We start from the raw sequence: 26,185 nt of genomic DNA, 5'->3' as shown, positions 1-26,185 counted from the left end.
GCTGGAGCCCCATGGCACTGTCTACACCTCATCTATCTCTGTACAGAGTGTGAGGGAAGGGGATATGTGGGTTCATATTAGGTGTTTTATGCATGATTAGCCTTGAGTGCAGTACCTATATTGTGGATTATCTGTCTATAGCAACTAAAGACTGTGCTTCCTACTGCCCAGCCAGGGTTTAGGCCTCTGCAAAAAGAGAAGCCATAGGGGTCAGAGATGGACAATGTGTTTGGAATGAGGGTATGAATGTGTGCATTTGTGTGTCTCTCTAAGCTGCCCCTCTGGCTGCAATCGCAAATCCATTTGTTGGTGACTATTGGATTAGTCACTGTTTTGTGTCTTCTAACTCTGCTTCCCATTCAGTGTCAAATAGTGACCACGGGAGAAACAGTGGAACCTGTCAGGTCTCTGTGTTTGGCTCACAGGTGGATTTTGTCTGACTGCATATCTACTGCACATTAAAAATCCAGCAGCCTGTATTGTGGGGTGTCAGTACGAGCCAAGGTTCCCTTCTTCCTATCGCAGGGCTCCTGCGCCCTCTCAGCACTGCCCTATCTCGCACAGGGCTCTCCAAGTCTTTTGACTGCTCAGCTCTCTTCAGGCAAGTAGAAGGACAGGCAGACCTATGGCTAGGGGTTGACACTCACTGTGTGAAAGCCTGAGGAACCCTGTCTGGAGCAGGGTGGGGGTTGCCAGGTGCTTGACTTGGTGCAGGGTGTGGGAAGATTGAGGTTATGGAAGGTGTTGCCTTTACTGAATGGTTAGACTCTGAACAGGGGCTAAAATAGCTGACCGAGGGGCCAGATGAGGCCCAAAGGTGACTCTCCTGCCCTGCTCAGGGTGAATGATGTGGAGAACAGAGAGAATTCCCAAGTTATTAACAGGGCCTGAGAGGGGTGGGAACAAGGAAAAGTAGTGCTGTGTGTTTTCCCTTTTGCAAAAGAGAAGGGAGAAATAAGATCAACATTTGTGGACGTGTGTACCAGACACAGGGGGAGGGGCTTTTCCATCCAGATTGTTTATGAAAGTTATATCTAGAGTTCTATAAAGATAGACATTTAAGCCGGGCATGGTGGCACACGCTTGTAATCCCAGCATTTGGGAGGCTGACACCAGAGGATCGCAGTTCGCAGACAGCCTCAGCTACTTAGGCCCTCTAACTCAGTGAGACCCGGTTTCAAAATAAAGAATAAAAACATAGGGCAGGGGGTGTAGTCAAGGGTAAAATGCCCCTGGGTTCCACCTCCAGACCCGCAAAAAAAGATTAAAAATTTATATTTACGGAAATATATATGGAAATAATTTTGTTTGAGCAAAGTTATAATTACTTTGGAGAATTAACCTTTCAATTGTGAATCACTTCAGGAACTACAGTGCTTTAAGGAGAAATTCTTGTTTTTTTTCTAGCCTAGATATTTTAAAATACTTTATGGCCACTGAACATCATAAAGTTATATTTCTTTGAAAATATTCACTAATTCAAACTTCTGTTGTGCTAGCCAGATTTTATTTTTTACTCTCAGACAATAATAATGGAAGTGGAATTTTAGTGTGGGCTTACAGTCCTCATCTTTACCTAAAGACTGTAACTAGAAGTCTTGCTAACAGGAAGACTTGGAAGGCAGATACACAAGTTTTCTGAGCTAAATGACAAGAGTCTAGTTAACAACCATACACTTGCCTCCTCTTTGACATATTTTCTATGTAGTCGTTTGTTCTTACCTAAAGATTGTTACTGTCATCATCATCATCATCATCATCATCAAATATTATATATTAAAAGTACTATCTCAGAAAACATCAGGTAATGAGTTGAGATATCTTATCAATCTTACTTGGGGAACCTCAGGGTACTTTGAAGATTTCTGGGAGGCTTTTTTTTTTTTTTTGTGGTACTGGGGTTCCTGGAAGCCCTTTTAGCTCCGGGCTACACTCCCAGACCTATTTTACACTTTTTTATTTGGAAACAGGGTCTCTTAAGTCAGTGTGGCTGGCTTTGAACCTGCGCGATCCTCCCGTCTCTGCCTCCCAAGCGCGGGGATTACAAGCGTGCGCCACCACGCCCGGCATGGGAGGCTTTTACTGTACAAAGGATTGAACCCAACGGAATTCTACCTCTGAACTACATACACCTCTAGCCCTATTTTTTTTTTTTTTAACCTTAAAATAGGGTCGCTGGGCGTGTTGGCGCACGTTTGTAATCCCTGCGCTTTGGAGGCTGAGACAGGAAGATTGCGCAGGTTCAAAGCCAGCCATGCTGGTTTAAGAGACCCTGTTTCCAAAAATAAAAAAGCATAAAATAGGTCTGGGAGTGTAGCCCAGAGGTAGAAGCGTTCATCCCCAGTACCACCAAAAAAAAAAAAAAAAAAGAAAAAAGAAAAAAAGAAAAGAAAAAACAACAACAGCAGGGTCTTACTAAATTGTGGAGGGCCTCACTAAGTTGCTGAGGCTGTCTTTAAGCCTGTGATCCTCATTCCACACCTCCTAAATTCGACCTTTGAGCTACATACCCTGCCCTATTTTTTTAATATTTTATTTTTTAAAATTCTAATTGGTGCATTATCTTCATACATCCTATTGTTTTTATTATTTTTTGAAACCGGGTCTCACTGAGTTGCAGAGGGCCTCATTAAGTAGCTGAGGCTGTCTGCGAACCATGATCCTCTGGTCTCAGCCTCCGGAATGCTGGGATTATAAACTTGCACCACCACGCTTGGCCCTTTTTTTTTTTTTTTTTTTTAAAAAAATAACTTTTGCTATTTGCTTACATGCTTGATCCTAAGTATAATTAATTGCATTAATATTAAAATAAATTACTCAGCAGGACTCAGAATTATCTATAAATAAATCATATATGTAATTATCAATAAACATGTATATTATTTTCTTCTCTGTAGAAAATGGTCCCTATCCAAAATATAAAAATAGAAATCATCTCTTAGTCTGAGGAGTAGTATGTACTTAAAGTCTGGACCTTTACTCAAACATTTTATAATGGGCTGGCTTACCCCCTGTTAACTGTGAAATTACACCATTTCTTTTGAAGGGAGTCGTCTTTTCATGAGCTGCTATTTATGCCCCAGGAAATTAGCAATGTTACTTTGATTATATCTTACAAGAGCTGCCTAAAGATACTCTTATGGGTTTGTAAATAATAAATTTCTTGTGCTTCATTTATTAAATATTTAGGATTATGCACACTAGGCTATTTCTTATTATATAAAGTGCCAGACACACAGCCCCCATGGTGTCTGGATTTGATGTTGTGGTTCCAAGTTTACTTGTGCACATACTTCTAATTGAGTTTTTTTGGTCTTAAGAAGTCTTTTTTGCAGCATCTTTTTATAATCTATCACTCATCCTGGATCTCCGCCTCCTCTCCTACATTTTTCTTTTCATAATTAAAAAAAGAGTAAGTCTCTCTGAATTTTGCTTCCCCTGCATTCCTCTTGGCAATAGCTACAACATGTTTTAGGCATCTTGGCATAAAACCAGGTTACATTAGATAAGCCAGGGAAGGCAGTGTTTAACTTATATTTTGAAAATATTGCCAATAAGTTCTGAAAGAATGATATAAAGTGCCACGTGTCATGGAATCCTGGCTTTGAACTGGAGAGAACAGAAATTCAGTTGTTTAGAGATGTATGTAGGAAGCCAGGGGAGTAGATGAGGTTGGCTGGAGGGAAAGGTGTTTTTCTGGGCAAATATTTTACCTGTGATTCGGCGATCCTTTAGTTAGAACATAGTACTGAAATCTCAACTTTAGTACCATTTATATACTGCCTCCTCTCAGGCTTAGGGTGAAGTGAAAATGACAGTTGAAAAATTGGAAGAATGAAGGTTAGTATATAGAATGCATATCACATCCAGGCATGGTGGTGCACGCTTGTAATCCCAGTACTTGAGAGGCAGACACAGGAGGATTGCAGGTTTGAAGCCAGCTCCAGCACTTTAGTGAGGCTTTCAACAACTTAGCAAGACCATGTTTCCAAACACGAAATAAAAACAGGTCTGGGATTTTGCCTGGAGGGAGAAGGCCCTTGGGTTCTATCCCCAGCACACTCCCCACAAATGCATATCACAAATCTGTGTACTCACTAGCCTTAGCCTGATATTTGTCTCCTTTTTTTTTCTCTAGTAGTCAACATGAGGAAGGAAAAATAAGTAGTTATAAGATTTATAGCATATTTATAATGTAATATATAATATGTCATAGACATATGGGTGTGTGTGTATTACAAAAAATCCTCAAAAAAAACAGCAATAAGGCTCTCAAAGCTACATGTTGATATTGACCCCTTAGAAGTATGTCCTCTCTGGGATTTTATGAAGAAATCATGTGGATAGCTGGTGGGAGCACCTCGATTTCCCCGCCCTTGCTTTCTGCACCTGTAAGATGGGGATAATAGCAGGACTGCATGATAGATGTAAAACAGCCAGCAGTGCCTGGCGTGCTTACAAGCATTTGTTAAACGGTTGCCTTTTATCTGCATGTAGAGTAAACACTGCAACGTATTTCCCAGGAAGCTAATAGACCCATCTTGCATATGGAGACATATGTTGTCAGCCATCAAGTCATTTATAGAATTTTTAATTTGGCTGGTGAATTTTTAATTTTGGGCCTGGAGGGGATTAACTCTCCCAAGTTCTAAATCATCTTTGGTAGCGAAGTGGATATTTAACTTGGATGGCTACAGAGTTAGTAAGCATAAGAGCTTTCTCTGCTTGCCAGACAATGTTATAGCAACAATCAGAAGTATGTAGTTAGATTAGACATAGCTTAGGAGTTGGGAGAATTGGCTGTGTTAGCTTCTCAGAACATCCTGCTTGTCAGGAGGGTGGAGCAGGGGAAGATGGGGGGAAACAAGGATCATGTGGTGATGGTCAGAGACAACCAGGGAAGCTAGGTTTTCATCCTGGTAGTTGGGGCTGGATTGTGAGATGGTCCCACGGCATTTAGTTTGTTGGGAACTTGCCCCATCTGTCAGAGAAAGGCATGTGGGGTATTTATTTGAACACAGGATGTCAAATCTACTGCCAAATGTAGAACCAAATGCCCTTTGACTTCACACATAAGTGAACACCGTTTCATGTAAATTCCAGCAGTTTTACTTTATGGTTTTGAGTGGCAAGAATGTAATTTTTATTTTATTTTTTATTTATTTGTCTTGATGCTGGGGATTGAACCCAGGGGCATTCTGTATCTTAAGTATACCCTGAGCCTTCTTAATTTTTCATTTTGAAACAGGATTTCCTAGGTTGCTGAAAAATCTTAACTATGTTGCTGAGGCTGTCTTCAAAGCTGCAGTCCTCCTTTCTCAGCCTCCCGTATGCTGGGATTATAGGTGTATGCCACCACACCTTGCTGTAACTTTTACTTTTAATAATAAATATTATTAAATGCTATTTTAAATGAAATGATCTCTTCTTTTTTATGAGTTATAGCTATTTTATTTTTTTTGTGGTACTGAGGATTGAACCCAGGGACATTCTACCTCTGAGCTATACCCCCAAGGTCTCATTATTTTGAAATAGGGTCTCATTAAGGTGCTGAGGCTATGCTAAAACCTATAATTCTTCTGTTTTAGCCTCCCAAGTACAGGGATCACAGGTGTGTGTCACTACACCTGGCTGACTTATAGCTATTTCAAAAATATTTCTTTCTCTTAGCCAGACTCTTAGCAAGCCAGTGAGACCCTGTTTCAAAACAAAAAATAAAAAATGTTGGGGTGTAGCTTGCAGGTAGAATGCCCCTGAGTTCAGCCCTCAGTACCACTTTCCCCCCAAGACAAGTTTTTTTTTCTTTTTTCATTATCTTTGGAAACAGTTTTTCTTGAAAATTTTAGCCAAGATTTTTCCCCCATAAGCCTAAGATCTCCCTTATAAGAAGCAGACTGCTATCCCTAATACTTAGAGCGTCTTACTATTTTGAAGATTCTTGCAGAAGGGAATGCTTGTCTGTCAAGTTTCTCATTTTATTTTTACTAGTAAAACATCACATCTTCAACTTTTGTGGCTCCCCTAAGAGCCTGCAGTAATATTGTGGGTTATAATATAAAAATAGCCATCAATCTTCATGACATAGCTCTGAGACAGGTAAAGGTATTTTAATGGAAATAAATAATGAGATCCACTTCTGAGGCTCACCAACAATCGTGTGTTTTTGGCAATACTGCATGCAGCTCCCGTTGATCATGAAGACGGCTACTGGGTGGAGGCAGTAGGGATGCTTCTGTCTCAGCTTACTTTTCTTTCAGTATTTTTGTTCCGTATGGCTTATTAAATATTTAGTCACCACTTTGAGAAAGCATGCAGTGGTGAGCAGTTGGGAAGAAGTTAGGGAAGCAGTAACACCGGCCCAGAGATCCTAAAGGTCTTCTTAGCCTTGGAAACACATTCCTTCTCCTCTGCCTGAACATAAGACCAAATAGGGAAATTTAGTTACAATAATATGAGGGAGGGGAATGATGATGCTTTGAGTTTTGAATTGCTTGGTTCAATGCACTGATTTCCTCTGGCAGTTCCTGGAAGGCAAATATCTTTCTCACAGGGAATATTTGATTTTACCAGGCTTTGAGGATCCCCACAAAAGACATAAAGCCATGGGAAAGAATACTAGAGAACTAGGACTTCCCTAGAGCCATCCCCAGGAGTGGTGCTATGGGACAGGTTTGGGCACAGAGGACGGATGCAGATGGGCATGAGGAATCTTTTTGGATTGGTAGAAAGACTCTAAAATCAGATTATGGTGATGGTGTACAACTCTGTAAATGCATGAAAATCATGATATTCTTCAAATAAGTGAGTTTTATGGCCTGTCAATTATACCTCAGCAAAGCTGTTAAAAATAATGCCTGAAAGTTGGGCTGTCTCGAAAGAAACAACATTTTCACCTGTTGTCTGGGCACCACAGCTCTCTGGAGCTCTTCCACTTGACAGAATGAACAGGGAAGGTGTGGGATGTGGGAGGAAGAGCTGGAGGAGCTGGGGCAAGCAACATCTACTGCAGGGAGAGAGCCTGTGGCCACAGAGAACAAAGGGCATGGGTACTGTGATGACAGCTCAAGCCACGCTCTAAGAGCTGAGGCTCACTCCCCTCCAGAGTTTGGAGGTGCACTCTCTTAATCACCACAACACCTTCATCAGGTTGACAGCAGGCTTCCTGGCTGGAAATCTTACCTGAACATCCTGTCAACCGATACAGGCTGCCTTTTTAAATGGCTTGATCAAATGTCCTATCCAGATTTGGTAAATACATTAAATTTCCTTACATAATGTCAACATGACTAATATAGGTCATTACTTTTTGTTTTTTGCTTAGTTGCTATTATTTGATAAGGTATAGAAAATATTTAAGGTAGTAAAAAATCCTATCTCTTCATTGTGTGTGGTATATGGTGTGTGCGTATTTGTGTGTGTATGTGTGTGTAATGTTTTCCTAATTCCTGAACAAAGGCAGCCAAGCTTCCAGCGTTTGATTTACTAAAAAAAAATTGGTTGGCAGTTGCTGACTTGTATTGTTGAGATTTGAGATCAAGCTGCAAGACTCTCTCAGTAACTGGAGCGGCAGGAAACAATTGACACTGTTTCTTAATTCACATTGTTTCTGAGACATTTCCTACTTCCTAGTATAATATAGCTTTCCCATGAGAACAATTTGCCTACAAATGGTTAGACATGCTAAGTTTCTCACTGGCACACATTCTGAGGGGAGAATTTCACTGTTTCTCTGTAGTGTAGCACTGTGTGTGTGTGTGTGTGTGTGTGTGTGTGTGTGTGTGTGTGTGTGTGTGTGTGTTGGGGATGGAGGGGTTCTGCTTTGTATAAAGATGCCTTCGATTTCATTCCAAGCCTTTCATTTGAACACTCACCTGTTTACTTAAGGTTCTCCATTGCTTAGCTGGAATTTCCTAACGGAGCATATAACTCTTTAACCCTGCCAATGTAAGGAAATGCTCCTGAGAATGATGGTGTGTTTAGATATGCCTGATGAGTTACCGTGGAAAGTAGTGCAGAACAATTTATGGCAGAAAGCTGTAGGCACGTGTATTGCGTGGCTGTATGTGATGCTATCTGTGGCATTGTAATGTGCCAGCACCATCAAGCATTAATTCTAGAAGTGGGAAATGAAACCCATAGATGAGATAATCTAGTAGAATTTTCAGTTTAAAGAAAAAGTGTTCCCATTGCTTCCAATACAATGATTCCTGCATTCAGAAGTTATGTTGTGTATAAAATGAAAGTAAAATTTCCCAATTAAAAAAAGATGTAGAACTTCGAGTTCCTTTTTTTGTTTTATCAGATTTTATAAAAATAAAATCTGATAAACCACTTGTCAGTTTTGCAGCTTCTTCCATCTACAGAGCTGAAAGCATTTCACAATCTTTTTTCCTCATGCCCTTCTCTGCAAGGCAATTTTTTTTTGACTGGGCTGAGTTTATTTTTATCATTGCAACAACCAGTTTTTAGAAACTTTTGGAAACGAAAAAAGAAAAACGAGAATGGCACTGTAGCTGACATTCATTTTAGCTGTTTCCTAGTGTGAACATTTGAGTATTTCTAAAATCTTCTCTCCAAGTATGTCTTATTTTTCTCAGTTTGTCCCAATTCAAAGTCTCCGTTCTGCTGATTGGGTAAAAAAAAAAAAAAAAAAAAGTTATACTGTAAAACCTTATCCTGAGAAAAGTGACTTTTTGAACTTTGAGTCAGATCCTTATCACCGGTGCCCTAACAGTTCCTTTTCCAGCTCGTAGTCAATATAATCATAAACTCTTGGAAGGTCAGAACAGAAAAGGCCTCTAGGGGTTATCCAATTTAAGCCTCTCATTATATAATGATGAGGTTGAGGCCCAGAGTGTAAGAAAGGTGCCCAAGGTCAGAGCTAATTAATGGCAGAGGTGTGGCCAGGATCCAGGCTTCCTGATTTTCATGTTGGTATTCTTTGGTTTCCCTACAGAAAAGTAAACGATCTAGACAGAACTAGAGTGCACCTTCACAGAATTCTAGTGCCAACCAACAGGTTGGAATACTCTGTGGCTAAATGAAAATTGGGAGGAAATTCTAATTTTCCCCATTTGGTTTGTCAAGTATAGAGTAATGCCATTACGTTCATAAACATTTTCTCTGGCCTGTGGGTCATTTGGGATTTGTGTGTAGCAGAGAATATGATTTGAAATGACTGGTGACTTATGTACCTTCCCTAGGCCACCACACCATCTACATTGGGGTCCACGTGCCCAAGAGCTACCGGAGAAGGAGACGTCACAAGAGAAAGACAGGGCACAAAGAAAAGAAAGAAAAGGAGAGGATCTCTGAGAACTACTCTGACAAGTCGGATGTGGAGAATGCTGACGAATCCAGCAGCAGCATCCTGAAGCCTCTCAGTGAGTACCTTCTGGCCTCAGTGCCTCTGCAACACTCCTATCCTCGGGAAAGACACTGCCTAGAATCTTGCAAACCTCTTGCATGTGGAGGTGTGCAGTACTATGGGATGGTCTGCTCTAGAGGGAGCTGCTCTAAAAGTCTTTGGAGATGTTTTTCTTGTGTTGATAGGTTTATCAAGCAGGCTACCTAGAAGATTCTGAGCTGATTGGAGAAGATTTGACAAAGTTTAGGCGTAGTTATACATTTCATTCTTTTTGACAAGAAATAGGTTCTCTGTAGCCAGGCTTGGTAGTACATGCCTGTAATCCTAGTACATTGGAGGCTGAGACAGGAGGATCTCAGATTCGAGACCAGTCTCAGCAATTTAGCGAGACTCTTACCAACCCAGTGAGACCCTGTTTAAAAATATAATAATAATAATAATAATAATAATAATAATAATAAAGGGCTGAGGATGTAGCTCAGAGGTAGAATGTCCCTGGGTTCAATGCCCAGTACAAAAAAGGTTCCATATTCATGTATCTTTCTAAATGCAAAAGTTATAGGTGACATTTATAGATTGTGGGCCAGGTCAATGATTTAAAAAAGAATCATGGAGAAGTATCCTTTAACTGAGAAAAAATGTAGAGGATATAGCTCTTGAAACGCTAAGCATAGTATCTATCATGCATTGCATAGAAAAAGTTATTAGGAGCAGAACAGCAGGAGGTCCCAGAAAGCCCTCTAGACTTTGGTGCTAGAGTAGACTGTGTGCTTAGCATATGTTTAGTTTGCTTTTTGTTTCTTTTAGCGTGGAGGATATTTGTCTCCGTGGATAGTCTTGTGGCTGAAATGAGAATGAATATGTGCAGTAGCAACACATGCCAATTTTGGGAGATTCCCCAACAGGAGTTGCACAGTGACAGCTTTTCATGTTGGCAGAGCGCAGTACATTCTTCATCTCTTTCCTGCCGTTGCAGAAATAGGGACCCTGCAATAAAGTGCATTATGGGTGGCACAGATAAAGATCGAGTTGAATCATTGCAGGTGATGATGGGCCAAATTAGAAGGAGCAGCTCAGGGGTGTTGAAAAGTGAGTTTACGGAGTTAAATCAAAAAGGGTGTGAAGTGCAGAGAGGCAAATCCTTTGTAGTCTCTCCATTGTAACTGAGCAGGTGGCTTAGGAAGCTGGAGAAGTACTCTGCTGAGAGGGGGCATACAGATGGGCCACTGAATTCGAGATTGAAGGTTGGAGGAGAATTTGGAGATGGAATACTACACTGAAAAGGTGTCAGAACAGGAGACTAAGGCTATGTACTTTATTTTTATTTTATTTATTTATTTTGCGGGTTTGGGGATGGAACCTAGGGGGATTTGACCTCTGAGCTACACCCCCTGCCCTATTTTTTATTCTTTATTTTGAAACCCGATCTCACTGAGTTGCAGAGGGCCTCACTAAGTAGCTGAGGCTGTCCTTGAACTGAGATCCTCAGGTCTCAGCCTCCCGAATGCTGGGATTACAAGCGTGCGCCACCACACCCGGCTAAGGCTATGTACTTTAAATTGGAATATTAGGGGAAAGTCTTTCTCAAAAGGGATCCTTCAGGTATCAACTAAAATAACAGGATCTGTTTTGATTGGATTCCTTGAAATGCACATCAAAATGTCACAGCTAGTAGGCTGGAGGAACAAAAGATAGCATTGTCTTTCAAATAAGTTACTACAGTTTATGTATATTATCTGTTTTGGCAAGGCCTTAGCCAGTATCAAAGAGGATTTTTTTATTGTGGGTCTGGGGATGTAACCCAGGGGCATTCAACCTCCATGCTACACCCCCTGCCATATTTTTTATTCCTTATTTTGAAATAGGGTCTCACTAAGTTGCAGAGGCTGTCCATGAACTGCAATCCTCCAGTCTTAGCCTACTGAATGCTGGGATTATAAGTGTGTACCACCACACCCAAAGAGGATCCCTCTCCTTCTCTCTCTCTCTCTCTCTCTCTCTCGCTCTCTCTTCCTTTCTTCCTCTCTCTCATTATCCCTTGTTCATTAAGAACAAGAGTGTATCATGAATATGTTAAATAGGAAAGAGATGTTCACACAGACATATGGGCCAAGGGATTTTAAGAAGGTAACTATGCGCCAGGTTTTTAGGAAGGGCAGTGGGAGCAGTGCCCAAAATACTCAGGTAATTAGGAATGAAATCAGAAAAATGTGGAGTCTGTGTCAACCACAGAATACTGTTGCTCTCTGTGGCATTTGGGGATCTGTTTGAGATTACCATGCAAGTAAATAAACCAGTTTATTTAGAGAGTAAACCCTCAGAGGTCTCCTCCTGGAGATATTGTTCTAAACTAGGTTTCTGATTTTTTTTTTTTTTTTTGTGGTTCTGGGGTTCCTGGAAGCCCTTCTACCTCCAGGCTACACTCCGAGACCTATTTTTTTAATACTTTTTTTTTTTATGTGGATACAGGGTCTCTTAAGCCAGCGAGGCTGGCTCCGAACCAGTGCGATCCTCCTGTCTCCACCTCCCAAGCGCGGGGATTACAATCCTGCACCACCACGCCTGGCTTCTGATGGGTTTTAATGGAGACACAGTTATTTAAGAACCAAATTGTTCAATGATTGTAAAGATATTATTTACAAATTTGCAATATGTATTTAGCTTTTCCCTGTTGGTTCATCGGATATTTAGTAATATACCTTCATTTTTTTGTGTGTGTAGTGCTGGGAATTGAACCTAGGGATGCTCTACCTCTGATCCATGCCCTGAGCCCTTTTTTATTTTGAAACAGGGCCTTGCTAAGTTACCACATGCTGTTTTTGAACATGTGATCATCCTGTCTCAGCCTCCCACTTACTGGGATTACAAGTGTGTACCACCATGTCCAGGTCATTCATTTTCATACGAAAGTCCTCTTTGAAATTGCCAGTACTTTTCTCTGCTTCTTATCATGGAGACTAGCTGGGTTGGTAGTTGATTCTCCTTAAACGTCAGAATTGTTGCACCTAGATATAGAAAGAAGATATTTAATCCTGACTTCAGAGAAGCTTCAGAGCTCTGACACCAATGTGGAAATAATATTCTTGGGCAAAGACTCACATAATGAAGTATCTGACTGATAAACCTTACCATCTTTCAGAAGCAGCTACACACAGTTGCTGTTATTCCTGCACCAAGGATGTTCGAGTTACTTAGATTTACAGGTATCTGATCACCTATAGACAAGATTCTTACCTGGACCAAACAGCGCATCATATAACACTTTTATTTTCTGAAAAAAAAAAAAAAAAAGCCTAAGCAACTCACATATAAATAGTAACTTGATGAGAGTGATTTTTTATTCTTTTCTTGCTTTCATGCTCATATGCAATCTTTCAGTGACTTCTATTGGTTCTACTTCTAAACTATTTCTGAATCTGTCTACTTATCAGTTAGTTACTAAGGAATTGTTATATTTTGCTTAGACAATTGCAACTGCATTTGCTTTTGAAGTCTTTATGCAGAGGCAACATTGATCACGATAAAGCTTAAATCAGAAGGGACCATTTTTCTGCTGAAAACTTCCAATTGATCTTAGAATACAATCTCAGTTTGGGTGTCCTAGCCTCCATGTTCCTCCAGTCCTGCGTCGTGCCATTCTCTCTTGACTCACTTAATTCCATGAACACTAATGTTTTAGTTCCTTGGATCTAAAACCTTTGGTCACTCAGAGTCTTTGCATATGCAAGCCCATGTTCCTGCAGTGCTTTCCCTATTCTCATCCTGGTCAACTTTTCTCTTTGTTTTAAATTTGACTTCTTCAGAAAGGCCTTTCCTTACCACTACATCTAATGCAGGTCCCCTAGTGTTATTCTTTTCCAGCTCTTTATTTCCTTCATAATGCATAGTTTCAACTCGCAACTTCGGTCAGCCTACAGTTTTGTCTGGAATTAGTGTTGGATTGTAAGTTCTGTGAGAAAAAGGATTGAATTTGTTGTGTTCATTGACATCTCCAGCCCCAAGCACGATGTCCAGCACATAGCATGTGCTTAATGCATATCCATTGAAGAGTAATTGGAGAAATGGATCACTGAAAAGGAAGACCGAAGCATTACTTTATTGGTACAGATATTTTCCTAATTTTAGATACTGGTCCAACTGATTTTCTTGTTTTTGAGCCATGCATATCATCTTTCTACTTATCTGTCCTTCATTCCTCCCTTGAAATGTAAAATCTGGTCCTGACTTTTAATTATTCCACTTTGGAAAGTGCCTCATTATTTCAGTTATGCCAAAGTGGTATTTTGGTCTGGTTAGATGACTCCCTAGTGTGCGGAGGTGCTTGTTACCCACAGATGATAGAAGAAGTTGATCCACAGGGCACACACATTCATCACCTACATTTAAATATGCTTGCTGTTCCACATGGAACACAGGCAGCTCTGCCAGTTGCTTCATTTCTAAGAAGAAATAAGCCAGATAACTTCTGGCATTGAGGCACATCAAGAAGATAACATAATTAACAGGTGCGTTTAGTTTAGAACAGAGATGCTTTCTCTTCTTTTCGGCATGCTGGTGTCAAGATAGGGTTTATAAACTGAAGATGTGCGTTTGATCTTTACACATTTGGAGCTTTGAGGAGGCAGCCAGCTAGCCTGCTGTCCTTTCTGAGCTCGGCTGCAGCTTCAAGTCCCCACCCAGCTGCTATTCGCAGTGTGGCGGCTCAGAGCTGGTGTCCCAGCTGGAGACACAGAGAAAAAAAACGTGTGTGAGAGTGTGGTACACCGAGCAACCAGGAGGGAGAGGCTGGGGAAGCAAAGTGAACTGGAAGAACAGGCAGGAGGAGAGACGAGGGAATGAGGAGGTGGTGTGGTGTGGGTGGTAGAGAGAAAAGTTAGATTGTGCTCTTTCTTAAAAATAATCCTTTGCCTCCTCCACCATGCACTTTTTCCCCCCCTGAGTTAGCAGCTGCCATCCTCCCAGGGTTGCCCAAAAAGTGAGTGGGAAGATGGTCCTGGCTGATAGGATCTGGAGACACGGCTCCACTTCCCGCCCTCGGTGGTGGTGCCTCTGCACTTCTCTTTCTGTTAGTGACCTGGAATATTTATCACAGGCCACTTGTGACTGCAGAGACCCTGAAGATGTGTGAAATGTTAGGAGGCACAATTACAAACAGAATATCCTTTTCAGCATATAGATCTGCTGTTGTAGGTTTGTTATTTTGTGGTTCTAGGGATTGAACCCAGAGGTGTTCTACCTCTAAGCTACACCCCAAGCCCTATTTTATTTTTTTAGTTTGAAATAGGGTTTCTCTAAGTTGATGAGGGCCTTGCTAGGCTGCTAAGGCTGACCTTGAACCTGTGATCTTCTTGTCTCAGTCTCCGAAGGAGTGGGATTGCAGGGGCGCAGCACCATGCCGGGCCTGTGTAATGTATTTCTGGATGAGCTTGAACAAGCATGAGGGCTTGTCGGTGCTACCTACCTCTAGAACACAAGTCTTATCTGTTGTGGCATCATGGTGCTAGGTAGGCGCATACAGACACTCATTCAGTCTTATGGTATTCTTTTTTAGCTCTTTGGATGTGTACCAGAACTTAACGAGTTTTTGCTATTGGACATTGTTCTGTGAGCCTGAGACAATGGGTGCCAGTTAGTGATCCAGTTATATGCAGGAAACTGAAACAGAGAAATGGGCAGCTGCTTTTGTTTGGGGCTTCTGAGTAACTGGACAGAGTAGCTTTTCATAAGAGCCAAAAATATTTGTCATTTGACTTCCCCTTTTCCCAGTGCACACCCCTCTGCCCTTCTCCAGCCTGACCTCATGTTTCTTGGTACATTCTTACTTTTTCTTGACATTTTAAATGTTTTAAGGTAAGACCCTTAGTTTTGCCACCACAAAGAAAGACTTTAAAAACATTTCCTGTATGTCACTGACGTATCCTCAAAATGAATTGCTATGCAGGATGGAAATCTTTGGAATGAGGGTAAAATTAGGTATCTTTGTCCCTGTTTAAAGAAACACAGGCACAGAAGAACTAGCCTGTCCCCTTCATTCACATCTCTATTTTTTGCCTTAGAGAAGTAGAAGGAAACATGTTATCTTTGGGTCTGAGAACAAAAAGTTTTCAGGTTAAATAATTGAAAACTTACACTTTGTCTTCTTAGAAGAGACCCTTGTGGTATAGTACTACTGGCAGGGCAGTGGATGAAACATTTAAGAGCACATATTTGAGCCGGCTAACTCAAGTTAGAATCCCAGCTCATACCAGTAGTGTAGCCTTGGAAATCGATTAAACATTTTTGTGTTCTAGTTTCTTCATCTGTAAAAGATGGTAGAATTTAATCACATGTTCTGAATATCAAATGAGTACTGCATTTGGTCAGCAATCATTGGTTAGCAATCATTATTTGGAATTACTCTGAACACCTCCTTCAACCTCATTGATTGTCCACTAGCATCATGGGAGTCAGCAATAATTATTTGTATCACACACACGCAATATTGTTGAACCAATGCAGTGTCACCAAAAACACAAAAGCTAGAACATTTTCCCTCCTGCACAACACTGCCTTCAAATTCCCATTGATTGCATCCAGGCAATGCCAAAAGTTTCAGGCTCAAAATTTGTAGAGATTAACTCCTTATAAATAATTATTACTCTCTAAGCTTTTTTTTTTTTGTGTGGTACTGGGGTTCCTGGAAGCCCTTCTACCTACAGGCTACACTCCCAGACCTACTTTTTTATACTTTTTATTTGGAAACAGGGTCTCTTAAGCCAGCGCGGCTGGCTTCAAACCTGTGTGATCCTCCTGTCTCCACCTCCCAAGCGTGGGGATTACAAGCGTGCACCACCACGCCTGGCGCTTTTAAAACTGTTTCTTGCCATTGATTCTCATGGCCTTGCTTCCTGGCTTCCCGTGGCAACTTTAGGAGAACCAACCCAAACTTGATCTCATAACTTGCCATTGGGTCTGGATGTTGGCTGGCAGGGGAAAGGACCAAGGAAATGGAGACTTCAAGGGGTGGCACAGACACGTATAGAGCTGCCCTTCTGTGTGGGACACTGCCTGTAGCAAGTGGCTCTGCTTACCCAGTGTGTCTTTGGAACCTCTAGCTTGCACCCTTGCAAGCAAATAGTTTGTTTCCTCTTGCACAGAAAGGATGTCTTTTAGGCTTTTTCTTTGTGTTTTCTTTCTCAGTGAAATCAATCTGGTTTTGACCAAGTCAGGAATTTGAAGGCAGTGTTGTGCAGGAGGGAAAATGTTCTAGCTTCTGTGTTTTTGGTGACACTGCATTGGTTCAACAATATTGCGTGTGTGTGATACAAATAATTATTGCTGACTCCCATGATGCTAGTGGACATAGAAAGGCTGGGTCACAGTGCTTCTGTCTTCTTTAGCCGGTTGACTGTGTCAACATCTTATGGATCCTTGACTTTTTCCAGTGCAGTTCTTTGAAGTCACCTCAGAGTGCCCTACAACTGGCGGTTCGTTGCCACTGGCTACTCTAGTTCGCTAGTTATTCCATGTTACCATGCCGTGAGATGTTATGAATAGTGTGTTTACGTGTGTCATGGGAGAGTTGATGTTGCTGCTATTAATAGCAACTCATGAGTTCAGGAGGACACACAGGGTTCTAGTATGCTCCAGGTGTTGGGTGGACATAGGGCTAAAAAGAGATCATAACTGGGAATGGAAAATGGGGGAAAACCAGAGTGGTGTGTGTGGAATTTAAGATGTGAGATATTCTGTAGGGAAGTAAACAGGGCCTAAGTGACAGTCTGCCATAGGCATTACCACCTTAGCAGAAGATATAGGACACATGCTGAGGTATGGGGTACATTTCCAAGTCGGGGCACTTGTGTGTGAGTGCGTGTGTGTGTGTGTGTGTGTGTGTGTGTGTGTGTGCATGCACATGCCCATGTATGGTTGGAATGCACATGAAGGTTGACAGATATTGGAATGGTATTTTGTTTGGGAAGTTTTTCATGTAGAAGGAAATAACTTTTAAGGGACATGTGTTCTTAATATCAGGGATTTAAATTCAGGGTTTTGTAAGTGTGACCTGTTGGTGCTGATGTAGTTGTGGTGAGGGGCCATGGGTATACTTTATAAATAAGTTCTCCAGAATCCTTCTGTGACCATAATTTGGAGGCAGGAATGTTAGGTTATTTTAATAGCTTTCCCATACCAGGAGCCCTGTTTGACTTTTGGTCACAATTGTAGAGGTCTTGTGAGCATAGAATGCCCATTTTCCTGATGGCCCTGGAGTCACCATCTTACTTATCTGTGGCTCGTCCCTCTTCTTCTTAGCCAGGAACGTGCTGATTCCTTCTGAGTTTTCCTTTGGTTTCTCTTGTGTCTAGATCTGCCTTTGGATTCCTTAGGCAGTATCTTCCTATTTGGGATTTCAACGTTTAGGGTCTTCCTTGAAATAAAAGGAAGTTAATTTTAGACAGGCTGCCAGATAGCTACAATTGTTCCATGTAGTCTCTCTTTAATGATAAAAACAAGCAGTGGACAAAGACTCTTCTCGTTACTACTCATTAGTTAAAGCAGGTTCCTAACTTAGGGCTCCTAAATGTCTAAGAGTACATAGAAAAGGTAATGGAGCTTCCTTTATGACTTCAATACATGATTTAATGAAAACTGTAGGCTTACTCTGTAAGGTCTCTTTAAGCTCATTTATATGAACTCTCAATGCTTCTTCTTTTTCTTTCTTTTTTTTTTTTAGCATCTACAGTATTATCTATGTTCCACATGCTGGTACCTATTTTCCACCTGTTGTAATGCCTCTAGTGGTGATTTATCTTTCTTTTTCAGGTGTGTCTAATTTTCCCACTAGTATAATTCAGTCCCCTCAGGGGCAGCAGTGATGTCATATACATCTTTTGAATTGTGTTCTATAATAACATATCCTTTGAATGGATAAGTAAATAAAATGTCCTAAAGTTACTTATTATCTTAAAATAGTCTAGTATGTTCAAGAAAATATAAACAGGAGAGGCACAGTTTAGTACTTATTCAATATTAACAACTATCTTGGTTTAAAAAATGCTACTTCCAACCTTAATTCTTATTAAAATGTGATTCAAGCTGGGCGTGGTGGCGCACACTGTAATCCCTGTGCTTGGGAGGCTGAGACAGGAGGATAGCGCAGGTTTGAAGCTAGCCTAAGCTGGCATAAGAGACCCTGTTTCCAAATAAAAATATAAAAAAATAGGTCTGGGAGTGTAGCCCGGAGTAGAAGGGCCCTGGGTTTGACCCGCAGTAACACACACACACACACACACACACACACACACACACACACACACACACACACACACACAATGTGATTCAAGTAGAAAATCACTGAAGAGCTCTCTCCAATTGGGTGAATTGAATAATGGTGAAATGAAAAGAGAAGGCCAGGAAAAGTAATTTTTCTCATTCCTACAATTCTGTGACTTAGTTTTGTAGTTACCAGTTTGCACATAAATAAAACAGAAGTTTTCCACGTTTTCAAAACAGAGATAAAAGTGCTACCCTGTGTGTAGTTTTTCTCATGGGGAAATGTTAAAATATTAAAATTTATGAAAATATTCAGGCCAGTGTAAGCATGCAAAATATTATTTACGACAGAATTTCTCTTAAGAAACCATATAGTCATCCCAACAAGCAGGGTTGGGATATGCCTGCTTGTGTGGTTGACTATTTATTTAGGGTTCACGCTCCCTGGTAGAGAGCGGCGAATGTGATAGGGAGATTTCTTAGTTGCTGGGTGTGTCCCATGACTGTTGGTGGAGTTTCTTACAGAGGGAACTTTATATTTTTCTATTTGGTACTGGAGATTGACCCCAGGGCCCTTTGACCTCTGAGGAACACCCCATCTCTTTCTACTTCTTGTTTTTGAAGTAGGGTCTCTTGCTATGTTTCTCAGGGTTTTGCTAAGTTGCTGAGGCTAGTCTCCAGCTTGCGATCCTCCTGTCTTGGCCTCCCTAGTACTGGGATCACAGGTATGCACCGTTATGCCTGGCTTACAAAGAGAACTTTAAGAATTGGTTCTGTATATCTGGGATATGTAGATAAAGGCTTGTATTGCTTTCAGAGACAAATTTAGATGACCTTTATACATGCTTCTTAGAATTATGACTTAAGGATTCTGAAACAGGAACACCTCTGGAATCATGTATTCTATTACTGTTTGCCAGTTAAGCAGAATTCTTTTTTTTTTTTTTTTTTAAGAATGATGTACCTGATACCCTTATTTAGACCATGTCTGGTGGTAGTGGTATTGTGACCCAGCAATTTGTATGAAAATTATCTTTTGTCAGCTACTAAAATTTCACCACAAAGGCCATGAGCAAGAGCAATTATCTTTAATTGATTTTGCTTCATTTATGAGGCTTTGGGAAAGAATAATTTAAATGTTATGGAAAATGTGCTTTCTGGATTCAGATTTACCATAAACATGTGAACTGTAAAGCTAGCTGTGTTTGTTCAAAACTGAAGTTGTTTTCATCGGAAAATAGAGTGATTTCTGTTACCACGGCAGGGGAGTAGCATTTCTATAGCTAGAAATTCGGTACACATTCATCCGACACCTAGAACATATGCATGAGTAACTGTAAAATTCGAAGTCAATTTTGTGTTTAATTGTACTTTGTTATTTATGCAAGTACTGAATGCCACAAAGGAATTGAGCAAATGGGCAAAAAGTTTCAAAAACATTTTGGCTTATTTTTTTTATTGATGTTCTTGCACGTATATGGCTAATACTCTTCTTTAGCCCTCCAATTCCTAAATATCAATTTTGAACAAAGATATATTCTGGTTAGGAAGGACTGAAGATAAGTAACTGATATTCCAGTGTCCCCTTCAGTTAGATCAAATGCTGACCAAAATTTGAAAAGTCATGAAGGTATGGCTTGAGGAAACATCTTTGAACTTTTGTTTGCATGCAGCTTACATTGGGGTTGTAGATTTATTTTCTCCATGATACTGGCTTTAGGAATCTCTCCATACTATGTCCCCTTTACGCTCTTAAAAAAATTAAATGCACGTGTGTGTGTGTGTGTGTACAATGTTGGATAATTTTATAGAATCAGAAGTTTTGCTCCTTCTAACACTTATAATTTCTTTTTGTTGGAGACATTCAAAATCCTCTCTTCTAGCTATTTTTAAATACATGGTAAATTATTAATGATAGTCTCACCACTGCACCATGGAATAATTATTCCTCCTATTGTATTGTTATACTAGTTATCCATCCTTTCTCTCTGTGCCCCATTTCTCCTCCCTTTTCAAGCTTGTGGTGACCTCTGTTCTACTCCCAACTTCTTTGAAATAAATCTTTAAGGTCAGCCGGGCGTGGTGGCCTATGCTTGTAATCCCAGTACTTGAAAGGCTGAGACAGGACAATTGCAGGTTTGAGGCCAGCCTTGGCTACTTAGTGAGGCCCTCTGCAACTTGTGAGACCCTGTTTAAAAATAAAGAATAAAAATAGGGTTAGGGATGTAGCTCAGATGTAGAATGTCCTGGGTTCCATCCCATGTACTACAAAAATAACAATAGCAACAAAAAAACCAAAACAAAAAAGTTAAGATCCTTTTATTTTATCATTTTATGATTTTTTCTGACATAATTAGAACACCTGAGCAATGAATATAATGAGATAACTTTGAGGAACTTTATGTGTTTTTGTATAAAGGCAGAAGCAGCAGAGATGCTTTCCTGGTTGGGTAGGTTGGGATAACGTTCTGTCTGTAATGATTAGGAATGGGAAGCCTTTAATTTCATAAAGGGCCTTTATAAGCTTAGATGAAAAAAAAATCCATCAAGGGCAGTGTATAAGAAGAAAAACCAATCTGGAGAATGTATTAATGTGTTTGTTTTAAAATAGCAATTGAGTTTAAAAATTATTACTGAGTTTTGAATTATGTCCATTTGTGGGGAATAGAAGGGAGAAAGGGCAGTGATGATGAAATGGGAGAAAGAAAAGATACAGCATAATCCAAGAAAAGAGAGAGTGAAGTGACCACAAAGACTGGTAGAGGGATAGAGAACGGGGAAGTCATTTGGGTGAGTGGCAGGGGCTAACAACTTACCCTTTGGAAGAGAGTACCATAGCTTACCTGGACCAGGCTACTACTTCTCTGTTCCAATCAGTTTCAAGTGGCCTTACAGTTTTCTAGAGCTAGATAATTATAATCTGTGTAACTAAGTTTCCTTTCATTCTTAAATTCACACTATCTCTTTGTATTGGCTTTAGAATCATTTCTATCAGACATCACTCCTATAAGGAACTCAGGCTTTGTCTTGTACCTCTGCTAGTTCTTTTTCTACCACAGTTTTTTTTTGTGTGTGTGGTACTGGTGACTGGACCCAGGGGCATTCTACTTTCGAGCTAAACCCCCAGACCTATTTTTTATTCTTTAATTTGAAACAGGGTCTCACTAAGTTGCAGACCCTGTACGAACTGCGATCCTCCTGTCTCAGCCTCCCAAATGCTGGGATTATAGTGTGCACCACCATGCCTGGCTCCACCTGTTTTTAAATTTAATTTAAATTTTAATACCAGCATACCATAAACAGTCTTTGCTTTCTAAAAATTTCTTTGAAATATTCTTTAGTATATTCAGGCTTGCCTAGCATGCATGAGGCCCTGGGTTTGATCTTCATCACTGGAATTTTTTTTTCTAGTTTTCTAACAGGTAATTATTTTAACTTTGTAATTTAATTGATACTCCTTATGGGAGATTACCCTGAAGCTTTATTCAGCCACAAGACAAAGCTGGACAAAGGTCTTCACGTTTTACACTTCTTGCAAAGATGCTATCCTGATTGTCCACACCAAATCCAAGGCTGGCCCCTTAGTAATTTGCCTGATGACAGTGGAATTTCAGAGTGAGGCAATGAAACTTTTTTGGAAGACAGCTGGGTCTCGGGGAATTTTTGTAGGCAATGAACCATCCTTTAATTGAAACCACTGGATGTGGTTAGTAGTTTATTTTAAAAACACCATATGCTAGTTCATTCCTATAGACTGCGACAATCATAGTTTCATCAAAAGCTGCTTGTGACATTTCTGTTTAGTGTTCATAAAAGAGTGGCTTGCTTCCTTGAAATCCTGAACTCTGTGCCAAATGCCAGCACATTGACAATTACAGTTTTGCTCTGAGGCAGTTGTGCAACTTATTGAGTATGTGGTAGGTTTTTATTTATTTTTGTCACTTTTACTAATTTGTCATCCTCTTCAATGGAAAAACATTTTCTCAGCCTTTTGTTTGGTAAACAAAACTTTTACTCCTTTCTCCATGGTTCCCCTGAGAGGAAATAAGCTAATATAACTGCATTCTGACCCTCCTTTTTGGCCAGAGAGCCACACAAATGCATGATCTCATTGAGACATGATCTATTTGTATGAACTGTAAGCTTGTAAGCTTGTCATCATCCTTCAGGGGACTGGGGCAGGCACCCTGTAAGCCACCATAATAGAGTGAGAAAAAAGATGTAGCCAGATCCCTGAACCTTCGACTCAGCAACGCACAAGCCAGTTCCGTTCAATCCATTTTGATCCAATCCAAGCACTATTTATGGAGCACTTCTTGTCAGACATAGTCTTGGACACACTGGGCTGCAGAGATGAAAATGTCATAAAAACAGACAGTTTAGTGGTAGAAATGATGCCATCAGACGAATGTAAAAAAATGATCATCACGCAGGTTTGAAGCCAGCCGTGCTGGCTTAGGAGACCCTGTTTCCAAATAAAAATATAAAGATAGGTCTGGGAGTGTAGCCCGGAGGTAGAAGGGTTTCCAGGAACCCTAGTACCACCAAAATAAACAAACAAACAAACAAATAAATAAATAAATAAATAAATGTGATCATCGCTATGGTGGTGTTAGAGCATAAAGAAGGAGCCTAAGTTGGTGGGAGAATTTGGGGAAGACCTCACAGAGGAAGGAGCACTGGAGTTGAGATCTGGAGGAGCAGGAGTCTATTACTGGGCCAGGAAGGGAGCAAATGAGTTATTTTGGGGGGGCTCCTTTAGCTGGGAATGGAACACTACATTCATGCTTCAATTGGTAAACAAACTGAGGTGCTTTTATTAAAACATACCTTACCTCTCCTTGTAGGAGGAATTAATATGGTTGTTTTATTTCTATATTTAAAGTGACCATGAGCTGGGCGTGGTGGCGCACGCTTGTAATCCCCACGCTTGGGAGGCAGAGACAGGAGGATCGTGCTGGTTCAAAGCCAGCCACACTGGCTTAAGAGACCCTCTTTCTTGTGACATTTCTGTTTAGTGTTCATAAAAGAGTGGTTTGCTTCCTTGAAATCCTGAACTCTGTGCCAAATAAAAATATAAAATAGGTCTGGGAGTGTAGCTCGGAGATAGAAAGGTTTCCAGTACCACCAAAAAAATAAGAATAAAAATAAATAAATAAATAAATAAAGTGACCATGAAAGTTAATTTGGGGACACTGCTTAGCATCTGCCTACTAGCCAGTCTCCTTTTCTTCTGTACCATCAGAACTCTCAGCAGTTTTGAAGATAAGCTCAATCTCTTTTGATCTAATCTGAGAAACATTTATGGATCACTGCTTTCCAGACATAATTCATAACATTCATATGCCAACCCAAAACCTTGGTTTCCCAGGTTTCCTTGTGGATAGGAGCAGTAATGTGACCTAGCCCTGACCAATGAGATATAAGCCTGAGTTTATTACATTGTACTTGGGAGGTGAGGATTGGTTTCTGACAGAAGGAGATAGGCAGCACCCACACATGTTCTGATGGATAGCGTGAATGGATATTTTGGTTCAGGTATTTTCACTTCTGGAAAAAAGACCTGGCATGTCTTAACTTTGTCATTGTCACTGTTGAGCCTGAGTAGCTGCTTACATTTTCTAGGTCTGTTTATACAGTATGTCTATCTGTTCTTTATTTCAACGGATACAAAGGAGTGATATGAGAAGAGTGAATCTGTGCATAAGGCAATTTGAGTTTCACTGATAAAATAATAATATAATAATAAATAATATTCAGTGAACATAAGCTCTGGTCTAGGTACTACACCAGTACCTAAAAAAGTCCTCTTCAGTTTTCTGACCAAAACTCTGAGGGTGATGTCCTCCTGTTTGTTTATATCAAGGCTCTTAAGCTCAAAGATGAGTGGCTGGACATTATGTGGTTGGCATATAGTCTTGCAGAGACACAGACCTGGATCTCTCTGACTCTTGGTGACTATGAAAAAAGTTGGATCAAGCTTCTTGACAGCTTTGTGCTAGAGTGAATAGAATTTGGCCTTTATATGTATCTCAGTTTAATTTGTATCATCAGTACTAATTATCTACTTAGATTACATTGTAGAGTGATACTGAAACTAGGCAGAATGGTTGACGAAGACTTCTCTCCCCCTTTCATGTTTAATTCAGAAATCTTAGGATCAGAAATCATATAGTATGTGTTTTTTTGTTGTCACTGATTTTCCAATTATTAATTATATTTGTTATTAGAAAAGGTCAATAAAATGAACCATAACCAAAATGGCTAAAGCTGAATAGATGAAATGGGTAATGTGACTAGGTTTTACCATGGACTGATAAGTTTTCTATCAGTCTGTTTGTTAAAACCTACTCACCTTTCACTTGTATGTTCATTCACACAATTTCTTTTTTTAAATTTTAAAGTTGTAAAATTTGGTGAGTTTTCTTGTCTGCTCCTCAGAGGCGTGTTTTCAAAACATTTTGGTTTCACATGAGTTTACTCTGTCACTCAAGCTTTCTTGCTGTAGGACAGTCTTTACCACTCCAATTTGTTCCTGTTGAGCAAACAAAGTCAGAAGAGTTATACAGTACAGAGGACTAAAGTGCATAGCACTCTTTAATACCCAGGATAAAGTTGGTACCAGGAGGGATGAGCTGCTTCATTATTCCCTCTCTCCCACTCCCTCCCCTTATATAAAATATCTGTTGAAGGTCTACTATGTACCAGGTGCTCTGTTAGATTCTGGGATTATGATAAAGAACAAAACTGAAGACCCTTTCTACTCACAGGAGCTTCTAGCCTGACATTTACTAATCAAATACCCCCACAGATGCTTAATTGCACCTGTGGTAAGTGCTGTGCTGGAGGGTGGCTCATAGACTTGTAAAATTTGTTAGTCAGTGGGATTGCTCAAGTTAGGGAAGTCAGGAAATGTTTCTCTGAGAAAGTTGTGCTTGAGTTGAGTTCTGAAGGATGAGAAAGAAAATTGGAAAAGGCTCTAGAGAAGAACACTGCAGGTTAAAAAAAAAAAGATTTGGGGCAGGGGAAGCACAAAAGAAGATTCTTACCAGGAAGAAGGATGATGATCAGGCTAATCTAAGATGTTTCATTAACACACATGGACCAAGTAAGGGGAACCTCATTGAGAACTGATCTAGAAAATAATTCTGCTTCCTTTGACTGACTATAAAAAATTAAAGTACTGGTTTCAGGTGGATTATTAGGCATATATAGAATTTCCAGTGCATGATAAATACACATTTATATTTAAGGCACACAGTAAATTAAAGCATTATTTGTGTGTGTGTGTGTGTATTACTGGGAATTGAACCCAGAAGCATTCCCTCTGGGATATATTTTTCAGCACTATTTTTAAAAAAGTGTAAAAATTTTAATTTGAAGTGGGGTCTTACTAGGTTGATAACAGTCTTAGTACCTGCTGAGGCTGTCTTTGAACCTGCAGTCCTCTTGTCTCAGCCTCCCAAGTACTGGGATTACAGGTGTGCGCCATCACACCCAGGTTAGTTTTCGTTTTTAATATAACTTGTAATGAAACTTTCATGTTTACTCCATGTTCTTTATCTG

General features: G+C 40.2%; 1 protein-coding gene across 4 annotated transcripts in view; it reads left to right on the top strand.

The window, feature by feature from the left end:
* The window catches only part of SLC4A4 (solute carrier family 4 member 4), a gene marked incomplete at both ends in the record, with an annotated part of 292,971 nt that overhangs the window by 11,146 nt on the left and 255,640 nt on the right, over positions 1–26,185 (top strand). For all 4 annotated transcript variants that reach the window (XM_080697460.1, XM_080697459.1, XM_080697457.1 and 1 more), the window contains one exon: positions 9,204–9,383. In XM_080697460.1, the coding sequence (XP_080553586.1) occupies positions 9,204–9,383 (180 nt within the window). The remainder of the gene's footprint in view (positions 1–9,203; positions 9,384–26,185) is intronic.

Source organism: Muscardinus avellanarius, assembly GCF_963383645.1.
Source record: "Muscardinus avellanarius genome assembly, chromosome: 6".
NCBI classification, from domain to species: domain Eukaryota; kingdom Metazoa; phylum Chordata; class Mammalia; order Rodentia; family Gliridae; genus Muscardinus; species Muscardinus avellanarius.
This window is presented reverse-complemented; position numbering and strand designations above follow the sequence as displayed.